The sequence below is a fragment of the Phascolarctos cinereus genome, unplaced genomic scaffold, assembly GCF_003287225.1.
Source record: "Phascolarctos cinereus isolate Bilbo 61053 unplaced genomic scaffold, phaCin_HiC Scaffold_1;HRSCAF=81, whole genome shotgun sequence".
Classification (NCBI taxonomy): domain Eukaryota; kingdom Metazoa; phylum Chordata; class Mammalia; order Diprotodontia; family Phascolarctidae; genus Phascolarctos; species Phascolarctos cinereus.
In genome coordinates, this window is record NW_027555514.1 from 149,654,537 (window position 1) to 149,667,049 (window position 12,513).

Here is a 12,513-nt window from a genome sequence, read left to right on the forward strand (position 1 = left end):
TAAAATGAGTGCATTGAAACAAATCATTTATAATCTACTTTTCAGGTGTGTCCTCTTTCAGCAATTATATTCTCTGATTCTATAAATCTTTATTTCTAACAGTTTTCTTAATATAAATACATAGTGATTTGGGGAAGGGGCATGTTTGCCACTTTGTTTTATTTTGGGTTTTTTGTTTGTTTTTAGAACAGAATGAAATGTTTATTTTTGTTTTGTAATAGTTCTCTCTCTTCTTCCCCCTTTCTAACATTTTGTCATTTTTCAGGATGATGCCCGGCAACTTTTTGTGCTTGCTGGAGCTGCCGAAGAAGGTTTTATGACTGCAGAACTTGCGGGGGTTATCAAAAGATTGTGGAAAGATAGTGGTGTACAAGCCTGTTTCAACAGGTCCCGGGAGTACCAGCTTAATGATTCTGCAGCATAGTAAGTAATTTTAACTTCAGAACTTAGATGTCATTAATTAGTTATAAGCAGCTTTCCTTGTAATTCGGATTTTTATTGCTAAATTATCAGATGCATTGTTACACAACTCAAAATATTTCAGTGTCTTTGATGTTTTGTTTTTTATGTTTTGGTGTGCCTTTGCTAGTTATTTCTTTTGTGTTCAGAAGTGCCTGAAGAAATGAATCCATGTGTTTTTTAATGAAAATATTTTACAGGGAGCAGTTAGGTGACACACTGGACAGATCACTAGCCCTGAAGTCAGGAGGACCTGAGTTCAAATCTTGCCTCGGAACAAACACTTGACACTTAGTAGCTGTGTGACCCTGGGCAAGTCACTTAACCCCAATTGCCTAAAAAAAAAAGTGTGTGTGTGTGTGTGTGTGTGTGTGTGTGTGTGTGTGTGTGTGTCTACACACATATACATACACATATATAAAAAAACAGGAACATTTTTAAAATACATTTCCCGGGAGGGGGGAAATATGTTCTCCAATATCAATATTCACTTGTATGTGTGAGAGTCTATAAGAATCCGGCTGAGACCAGAGAAATTAGGATATAATTTGATTACAACTGCACTTCTAGTTAAAAGGTTCTTAACCAAGGAGTCTGGGAGTAGATTTCAGAGGTTCCTGCAATTTGGATGGGGGAAAAATATATCTTTAAGTAACCCGTAACTGAAATTTGACATTTCCTTTATTCATGAATTTAAAAGCAAATAAACATCATTCTGAAAAGGGGATGTAGATTGGACCAAACAGGCAAAGGGGTCCATTATACAAAACAAATTAAGAAACCCTTTCTAGCCTAATCTTGAGAAGCCATGGTCTAACAATGTGGATCTGAAAGAGGGATGCCTTTGGATAGTGCCAAGACCTGACAGTAAATAACAGTTTACTTTAAAATGGTCATGACTATATCATATATTGCATAAGATCATGTGAGAGACAATAGAAGAAAGGTCTTAAGATGCTCTTTCAATGAATAACCTCTCTAATTTACTCCTACTAATGTAAGCAGGTATGAAAGCCTGCCTGCCTTGTAGATTTTATCTCAGAGGTTGTAGATCGCCGCAAAAAATATATATTCTAAAGAAAATATCAGGGCAGTTAGGTGGCACAGTGGATAGAGCCACCAACTCTAGAGTTAAGAGGAGCTGAGTTCAGATCTGGCCTCAGACACATAAAAAACTTACTAGCTGTGTGACTGAGGGCAAGTCACTTAACCCCAATTGCCTCACCAAATGAAGGCATGAATGAAAAAAAGAAAGAAAATACACACACATACACTATGCTTGCTGAACTTTCCAAGATGGTTTCATTTTTTTTTTGTTGGCTTTTCAGAGTTCAAATGACCATTAGGTAAATTGTAAAATAACAGAATAGTCAAATGTAACATAGAATGTTGAATGTAAAATAATGGAGAAATTAGTGAATGGTATGAAAGGGCTTAAGTAAAAACACACATACGAACACACAACTAAATAAGAAATAGCCCATAATAGATTATATGAATCTTGGGTTATGTGAATGATGCACCCTTCCTTGACTGCCCCATTCCAAAGGATATCTTTTCTGAACATCTTTAGTAATTATTGTCTATCATATTCTTTGAATATTTATCATATATTCATTAGTATTACTTTTTTAATGTTTATGTCCCATTGATCTTCATTATCAGCATTCTTATAGGCAGGAATTTTTTCTTATGCAGCTTTGTATATGCATACCCTATAGTAACTCTTATAATGAATGCTTTGTAGATGTTAATCCTGATGGTTGTTCTTTTTTCATGCTTTTCTTCCTGTCATTATTGCATTATTAATGGTGAGTAGCCAGTGATTCACTAAATCTCTGACAATAATCTTCATTTTCCCCCACTGGCTTTCAACAGAAATATTTACAGTATATTTCAGAGAAAAAGATTTTAAATGAAATGCTCCGTACACCTTGAATTTTATTTTTTTATTTATTTATTAGGACAGTCGAAATCTGGAAAGATCCATTGTATAACCATTAATCTTCAGTGGTACTTGAATTTAACTAGATAAATGACTTCAGTAACTATGTAATAGTCACTTTCACATCCCCTTTTGGATCCTTTCCATGGCTTTTGAACAATTTTTGGTGAAAATCTTCAGGTTAACTGCTTTGTCCCCTTTTAATATCATGAATCGCAAGCATACTTCTTTGTTATAGTAGAATTGTTAATGAAAAGTTGATGCATAAATCAAACTTTTATAAGTACAAAAGTATTAGAGGAGCTCACTAGTTGATTAAGTTTGTAGGGAGTCCTTTTTATACTTTATAAACTCACTGTTTTTGAACTGTTTTTTTCCTTGAAAATCTATTTATTTTTAGTTTTCAACATTCACTTCCATAAGATTTTGAGTTTTAAATTTTCTTCCCCTCCCTTTACTCTCCCCTCGTCCCCTAAGATGGTGTGCAATCTAATATAGGCTCTCCTTATACATTCATATTAAGGATATTTTCCCATTAGTCATGATCTAATGAACAATTAGAACTAATGGGAGGAACCACAACAATGAAGCAATAAAGCAAAACAACAAAGGAAAAGGAGAGCAAATAGTGTGCTTCTGTCTGCATTCAGACTCCAAAGTTCTTTCTCTGTGTGTGGATAGCAATTTCCATCATGAATCTTTTGGAGTTGTCATAGATTCTTGCATTGCTGTGAAGAGCCAAGTCTGTCAAAGTTGGTCATCACACAACGTGGCTGTTACTGTGTATAATGTTCTCCTGGTTCTGCTCATTTCACTCTGCATCAGTTCATGTAAGTCCAGGGTTTTTTGGTTTTAAGTCTGCGTGCTCATTATTTCTTATAGCACAGTAGTATTCCATTACATTCATATACCTCAGCTTGTTCAGCCATTCCTCAATTGATGGGCATCCTCTCAATTTCCAATTCTTTGCTACTACAAAAAGAGCTGCTATAAATATTTTAGCAAATGTGGGTCCTTTTCCTGTTTTTATGATCTCTTTTGGATACACACCTAGAAGTGGTATTGCTGGGTTAAAAGGTATGAAAAATTTTATAGCCCTTTGGGCATAGTTCCAAATTGCTCTCCAGAATGGTTGGATCAGTTCACAACTCCACCAACAATGCATTAGTGTTCCAATTTTCCCACATCTTCTCCAACATTTATCATTGTCCTGTTTTGTCATGTTAGCCAAATAACAGATAGGTGTGATGTGGTACCTCAGAGTTGTTTTGATTTGCATTTCTCTAATCAATAGTGACTTAGTCATTTTTTCATATGACTATAGAGAGCTTTAGTTTTCTTCCTCTGAAAACTGCCTGTTCATATCCTTTGACCACTTATCAACTGGGGAATGACTTATATTCTTATAGATTCAACTCCATGAGGCCTTGATTGGAGACACTGGCTATAAATATTCTTTCCCAGTTTTCTGCTTCCCTCCTAATCTTGACTTGGTTCAAAAGCTTTTCAATTTAATATAATCAAAATTATCCTTTTTCCATTTCTTAATGTTCTCTATCTCTTGTTTGGTCATAAATTCTTCCCTTCTCCATAGATCTGAAAGGCAAACTATTTCTTGCTCTTCTAGTTTGCTTATAATATCAGTCTTTACATCTAAATCCTGTACCCATTTTGACTCTATGTTGGTATAGGGAGTAAGATGTTGGTCTATGCTCAGTTTCTGCCATATGTTTTTTCTAGTTTTCCTAGCAGTTGTTGTTAAATAGTGATTTCTTATCCCAGAAGCTGGAGTCTTGGATTTATCAGATAGTAGATTAGTATAGTCATTGACTGTTGTGTTTTACATACCTAACCTATTCTGCTGATCCACTACTCTATTTCTTAGTCATTACCAAGTAGTTTTGACAATTGCTGCTTTATAATACAATTTAAGATCTGGTGCAGCTAGGCCATCTTCTCTTGAATTTCTTTTTATTAGTTTCTTTGATATTCTGAACTTTTTGTTCTTCCAGATGAATTTTGTGTTTTGTTTTTGCCTTTTTTTCCTAGCTCTATAAAATAATTTTTGGTAGTTGAATTAGTATGGTGCTGAATAAAGTAAATTAATTTAGGTGGAATTGTCATTTTTTACTATATTAGCTCAGCCTACCCATGAGCAACTGATATTTTCCCAATTATTTAGATCTAATTTTATTGGTGTGAAAAGTGCTTTGTATTTGTGTTTTTATAGTTCCTGGTTTTGTTTTGGCAGGTACATTCCCAAATATTTTATCATGTCTATAGTAATTTTAAATGGAATTTCTCCTATCTCTTGCTGCTGGGTGAACTCTGTTTTCTTATAGCAAAATACAAAAATATACAAAACAAAAAAATTAGAGATTTGTCATTTGTAATTTACAACAGGGTTCCTTTAGATATTTTAACACTAATATATTTTAAAGGATGTAACATTGCATCCCTTTCTCTAATTTATATGCAAATAGACTTACATACTATGTATGTGTGTATCTATATGTTTATATAGGCATGTATGCACTTGTGTTCCTACTTATTATTAAGAGATTTTTTTTGTCCTTTCCTGTGATTTCATTGGTGTGAGGAGCTCCTAGTGAAGAAATTTTCCCCTATCAATGCAGATGGACAACTAACTCTCCAACTTACAGTCTTGGATATTTTGTGCCACTGAAAAGTTTAAATAATTTACTCAGGGTCAAATAGTCAACATATCAAAAGCCAGACTTGAACCTAGGTCTCCCATCTCCAAGGACAGCCCTTTATCCGTTATGCCACATGACCCAGTAACTGTAAAGAATTATTTAGGAGAGGATTCTGGGAAGATGGCAGAGTAGATCAGAAAATTTCAAGCTCTCAAGATATTCCTGCACAAAAGATATAAAATAACACCGCTGGACAAACATAGAGCAGTGAAAACAAATAAGAGGAGGGGCAAAAGAGAGGTCCACCTGGGACAATTGGAGATCTAAAGAAAAATCTAGGACAAGATTTCCTCCCTGTGAAGAGTAAGGGTCTACTTCAACAATAAGTGGCAGGCTGCTTAAACAAGTGGCAAGCCCGGGGGTTAGCTGATTTGGGACACTGCCTCTGCCCCAGCCACCAGAACTTTTTACCTGAGGACAGTGAGGGGAGTTGGGCATCTGACCTGGGGAAGATCAAGGGAACCTCTTCTGACTAGGAACCCCAGACCCAGCTGTGCTGCTGAGAGGCAGTGGGGGCGGGAAGGAAGCAGCACACAACTAGTGAGTACAGAAGCAGGGTGGGGACCTCTCTGCTATGGGCATTGCAGGAGGCTAGAGGTCTTGGTTTGAGTTCAAGGTCAGAAGGGTGAACTGAAGAGGATTAGAAGTATTGTCCTGCAGGACTAGAGGTGATTATAAAAACTAAATTATTGTAAAAAAAAATGCATAAGCAAAAGAGAAAGAATCTAACCATAGAGAGCTATTATGGGATTAGAGACAACCAAGTTTCATCTTCAGAGGAGGATACTGAAGCAAAGAAACCCTCCTCTATCCCAAAGAGTAGTGTCAAATGGTCACCTGACAAAAAAAATTGAAAACCTTAAAAAAAACTTTAAAAATCAAATGAGAAGAACTGAGGAAAAACTAAAAGAAAAATAAGAATAATACAAGAAAAACAAGAAGATTATGAAAACAAAGTCAGCCGATTAGAAAAGGAGATCCAGAATCTTAAGGAAAAAAATGACTCCTTGAAAATCAGAATTGGGCAAGGTGAAGCCAGAGAAGTTATAAGAGATGAAGAAATAAAAAAAAATATATGTAAAGAATGAAAAAGTATAAGAGAATATGAAACATCTCATTAGAAAAACAACGGATCTAGAGAACAGATCAAAAAGAAAAAACATAATAATTGGACTACCTGAAAGTTCTGATAAAAAAAAAAGAATTTTGATACAATAATACAAAAACTATTTGAAGAAAATTGTCCTGAAGCATTAGAACAAGAGGGGAAAGTAGAAATAGAAAAAAATCTACCAATCACCAACTGAAAGAGATCCCAAGAGAAAATTCACAGGAATATTATAGTCAAATTTTGAAACCCTCAGATCAAGGACAAAATATTTTAAGCAACAAGAAAAAAAAACAATTTACATATGGTGGTACTACAATTAGAATCACACAAGATCTGGCCGTGTGAAACTAAAAGATCACAGGCCGTGGAACACTGTGTATCAAAGAGCAAAAGAACTGGGCTTCTGACCAAAACTGTCATACCCAGCAAAGCTAAGCATAATTCTATTCTAAATAGAATTTTTAAAAATGGACATTTGATCAATTGTCAGACTTTCAGGTCTTTGTTTAAAAAACAAACAAATTTTAAAAAATCGCTGACACTAAATAGAAAATTTAACATACAAGAACTAAGACAAATATAAGGTGTATACCAATGACCAATTACAAGGGACTAAATGAGGGTAGAATGTTTACCTTTTATGTATGAACAATGTAAAACCTATGTCTAAGATTGTTACTAATAATTAGGTAACTTATAAGGAAGATTGGGGTAGACATGAGTATGATATGACCTCAAAAAGTAAAACCATTCAAGTACAGTTAAAAGAGTAATTGTCTTTTACAAATGAGGTGCAAGAGGAAGAACCAATACAGAGGAGTTAGATGGGGGAAGGGAGGCTGTTAGTTCTGGAAACCTGCTCTCATCGGAAATGGGTTTGAGGGGAAAATACATGTACATTTAGAAGAGTATAAAAATTTGTAAATTTAGAAGGAAATAAAACTCTAAGAGGATAGGCAGGGGGGTAAGATAAAAGAGGGATCTTTAGAGGGGAAGCTGTGGGAATAGATTAAAAGGGGAATATAGAAGGGGTTTTAGATTTAGGGGAATGGGAGGATAAGGGAGGGGTTGCAGGAGTCGGGGTAGGTTAAATAAAGTAAGGTAGCAGCTAGAAGTAAAGTAGAGAAGTTAGAAGAGATAGGAAAAATAAAGAGATATGCACAAACATAAAAACAAATATTAAGAGTAGAATCTCTTAGGGAAGGTATATGTGTGTGTATATATATATATATATATATATATATATATATATATATATATATATATATATATATATATATATATATATATATGTATGTATGTATGTATGTGTATGTATGTGTAAGTGTATGCATATATCAATACCTATATACAAATATATTCAATGCTCAACTGTAGCCTTGGGGTGGTGGGGAAGGAGGGGGAAAAATAACAAAGTAAAAAGTGTGCAGCAGAGAACAAAAGAAAACCTATAAAGAAGTAAAGAAAACATGGACAGCTTTCAACATAATGCACTATATTTAATATATAGCCCTACTTGAAATGGAAAGTTATCGCTATATAATTTGAATCTTCTCCTATGTTCTGCTGTGCATGTGACTTTTTTGTTTTTTTCTTATTTTATATTTAAGTTTACAATGTTTCTTTTCTTATTATGTATTTAAGTCTTAGCATTTGTCTAAAATAAAAGGAAAAAAAAGGAATTAATTATTATTTACTTATTCTTGCCAAAAAATATTTGAAGGGTTCTCCACTATTCGTGCCCCCATTGAGTTAAAGATTTATTGAGAACCTGCTGTATAGAAGACATTGTGCTATGCATCAGTATTAATTAGGTAAGAAGTATCTGGGACAACTCTGATTTATAAAGCTGACAATTTCTACGATATCTTGATTATCTCTCTCTGTCTTTGCTTGTATTACCAGATTAATCTTCCAAAAGCACTTCTTTTATTATTCATATATTTCATTGTGTGGTAGTCAACACATCATTCAGCTTAGAAGGACAGAATTCAGTAAGTTAGCCATCAGCTAACTTATTGGTTCTGTGCCTTTATATCTGGGCTTACAAGGGCTGCTAACACTCCTCTTAAAACAGAGTACAATTCCCTTGGTCTAGAATGCTGTCCCCATCATTTTTGTATATCTAATTATACTTATCTATGTATCAAGGATCAGTTCTATTCTCACTTCCTCTAGCTATCCTTTCTTGACTAATCAGTCTCATATTCCCATGTTGTATTTGGGCTTTCTTTAGCACTTATTGTGTGAGCGTATATTTTGCTAGCATCATATATTCACTTTTACTGGGGGGGGGGTTTCTCCCTCTATTTTCTGAGCTCTTAGAGATCAACCATTTTGTATCCCCAAACAACATTTGGCACAGTCAAGGCACATAATAGTACCCTAATTGATATGAATTAAATTAAGTTGGTCCATGTAAGTTGACTTCTAAAGGATGAGCAGTCAAAGACCATTTTATTTTTGTTAGACATTTAATGTAGATATGTTGAAGTTTTATGAATCATTTTTCATATATCCATTAAAGTATATATAAGCATATAAATTCCATTGACCTAATTTGAAACTGAATTATAAAATTTGGGGATATGACAGTTGTAAGGATTAAATCAGTTTCTGTTTTCCAACAGTGTATTAGCACTTGTAATTAGGGAGCTAAGAGAAGGAAATTGAAAAATTAACTAAGGCCAGTTGGTTTTATAGAATTCTTTTTTATTTAATCCAAAAGCAATGTGGGTTCTGAACTTTTAAAATAAGTTTTAGGCAAGCCTCCAAACATTGGAAATAGATGAAATCAAGAAGATATTGTAGCTCCAGCTATGCTAGAATAGTGAGCTGTAGTATTTACAGGTCATTAACTGTGCAGTAACCTTAAATGTTGGAAGTAACTAGCAATTTAAGATCATTTTGACCTGACAAAAAGTCATTATTTAGCATTTAAAATGCTTTTCCAACAGGAGGGTGGGGTGGGGCTGATGCTAACTGAGAGGGAAGAGACAGATGCCTGGGCATGTTGCCAAAGGGTTATCACTCTATCATTAAGAGTGTATACCAGTATACCCACTGGTGACACTGACTAGTCAGCCAGACACCTGGCAAATTTCAGGTCAAAGTATATAATATTGAGTCCCCAGAACTGACACAGGACTTTAGACCCAAGGAAAGAAAATTTCCTATTTGTGGAGAACCATCGTAGGATAAAGATACCTTGGTAATTTCTTGGACAAGTGAGTCTCACTTTGAAATTCCTGGAGTCAGAATAAATAACAGGCTACTTCTCTTTAATGTTTTAAAGATGATGATTATAATTCAGTATATAATTGTTAATATCACTTTCCTTTAAATACGGAACTAGAACCTAACTGCATTGTTTACTTTATTAATACTATGCTGTGATCTGTTAATTTCAGTTAGCTGGTCAGGAATAATCTCAAATTCTTAGGTTTTTTTTAATAAAATAGAAATAATTTTATTTTATAAATTAAAACTCTCTTGTTTATAATGTCATATCATTAGATTTCAAGCTAAAAGGAGGGAATTTTTATTGAATTCTACTGGACTATAGCTGAAATAAATCAGTTGAGGTCTACATATAGGTAACTAACCAATATTTGAGTGGAGTTCCCATTTCAATAAGGAGGCTTTCAAGCGTACTTCATCCTTAGTAACTAAAGAATTCAAGAAAAATAAGAACAGAGAATATAAGACTATTCCCAAACTGCTAGAAATAATTTACATATATACACATATATATTCTCATATATACGTATATATATACACACACATATATTCCATTGCTGTTGATTCTCCATGTTAACCTTTCCTCTACTTGTATAGATTAGTTGTGGTACAGGTATACTTTATCAGGTATACCTTAATATCTCATTCAGTTCTTATCCACATCCTCACACGTATCAGAGGATTGGCACAACACAGTAAGGATCTTTGTATGTTTTATTTGTTTGTTTGTTTCTTTTTTTAATGGATATTGATACAATATTTAAGTTGTCTATTTTTTATTCCTTGCTAAAAATTAAGGAAAAAAGCATAAAGACAAGAAATAAGACTTCATGAAATAAAAAAAAAGTACTGTGGCTTTGACCTAATTAAACAAGTGCTTGACTTTGAAAAATGTGAAATTGATGAAACTAAAATATTGATTCTGATTGTCATGGTCCCAAAAGTTTAGTAAAGATCACCACATGGAGAAGTTCAGAAGAAACTATGTAACCCTTCAGCCAGCAAGCACTTATCTGTTAGATAAAGGCGATCAAGGCAGACAAGGTCAGCACCACTTTTCAGGTATAGGCCACTTGCACAGCTTTGAGGAGGACAGAGTAAAATTATGAGTAGCTTTACTTTATAAAACAGTGAAAAGTGGAACAAAAATAAGTCTGCAGATGTTCAGTGTGAGACCCAACTATGTCAGACAATCTGAGAGCATTTGTAGATAAAACTTGAAGTAAATAAAATAATGTGACCAGTAACAAATTCACCAGTATTTCTGTAGCAGTCTCTTCTCATTGCCAACAATTTGACTCCACATTTGACTCAGTATATAGTGTGCTATATACAAGGAAGTAGAAATGAAACTTGAGATCAAATTAGGAATATGGAAGGATCTAACCATCAGACACAGTAGAATAAATCTATGCTGATTTTACCATGCAAATATTAAGTAACAAGATAAACTATTCCCAGTGCCCACCATCATTTTTTCTTACGCCTTGTCTGAAAGTTTCTTTATAGCTTCACTTTAGCATTCTCATTAACAGCTACCTTGGAACAAATCCTTACTGATACCCAATACCATCAATCCTAATCAATGTTATTCTGTGGGGTAAGGCCACTCTCACTATGGTTTTCTTTCTTTTTTTTTTCTTTTTGAGAGGGAGGGACTTTCCTAAAGTTATTGCTTTATATCTCTTTTCTGTCTTTTATAGACAGACTCTTGAAAAATGCGGTCTGCATTCATTGCCTCAATTTTTTCCACATTTCCCTTCCCCTCTTAGCCTCTTATAGTTTGTTTTCTGACTCCATTACTCAACTGCTTCTGCTTTGTTAGATTCCTAGTTATTACTGTTCAGTTATTCAGTCATGCCTGACTCTTCGTCACCCCACAAAGCATACTGTCCATTGATTTTTTTTTTTGGAAAGATACTAGAATGGTTTAACATTTCCTTTTCCAGCTCATTTTACAGATGAGGAAACTGAGGTAAATGGGGTTATGTGACACGGCCAGGGTCAAACAACTAGTAAGTCTCTGAGGTCACATTTGAACTCAGGTTATCCTGACTCTATCCACTGTGCCACCTAGCTGTTTCCTCATAGTTAATACCAGTTACATTAGTTTTTTCTCAGTCATCTTACATGAACTCCCTGTAGCATTTGATGCTGTTGACTATACCGCTCTCCTGCATAGTCTGTCCTTTGTTCCCTTTCTTTCCTCATTTGCTTCCTACCTGTCAGCCTCTTGTTCATTTCCTTTGTTACTTCATCACTACATGTCTTGTCTCCTAAGTAGGTTTTTTCCCCCTCCCCAAAGCATTTTTCTGAGCCATCTCTCCATGCTCAGCAAGTCCATCATTTCATTGATCTTTAAGCATATGACTCTCAGAACTGTATGTCTAGTCCTAGTCTCCTGAGCCTAGCTTTGGAGTCTCTCCCTAGGATGTTCTATAATCTTAACAAATTCTGCATGTCCCAAACAGAACTTATTATTTCCTCCTCACCCCAACCCACTTCCTTACTTCCACAATTCAGTATCATCCTTGTCACTAAGGTTTGTACTCTCTGAGTTATCCTAAACTCTTTTCTCTCTGTAAGTTAGTTGCTTAGTCTTGTTGATTCTACGATCACATCTCTTTTATCTATCCCCTTTCCACTCACTTGTTGGCTACCCTAGTTCAGACCCCTCAGCACCTCTTCCCTGGTCTATTTCAGTGTCCTCAAGTCTCTTTCCAATCCATTCCATCTTCCACATATCCATCAAAATGATTTGTTCCTTTAGCAGAGATCTGACCTTGTCACTTCTATTTACCACTAAATTCTAGTGGTTCTCTTACTACCTGTAGGATCAAATATAAGCTCTTTTGCTTGTCATTTAAAGTATTTTTTTGTTAGTGTTCTTTCCCTCCATAAAGTCATGTTTTTGCTTATCCATTTACCTGTGACATCCTCTCAGTAGAGTGTACTGTATCGCTTTTTTGTTTGTTTTTGTCCCTATCATTTACCTGGTATGGTGCCTTGCACATAATGGGCATTTAATAAATATTTGTAGA

At 34.7% G+C, this 12,513-nt stretch overlaps 1 protein-coding gene across 1 annotated transcript in view; it reads left to right on the forward strand.

Moving 5' to 3' along the window:
- Positions 1-12,513, forward strand: part of GNAI1 (G protein subunit alpha i1) — a 101,580-nt gene that overhangs the window by 69,188 nt on the left and 19,879 nt on the right. The window contains exon 4 of the mRNA XM_020984488.2: positions 266-423. Within this exon, the coding sequence (XP_020840147.1) occupies positions 266-423 (158 nt within the window). The remainder of the gene's footprint in view (positions 1-265; positions 424-12,513) is intronic.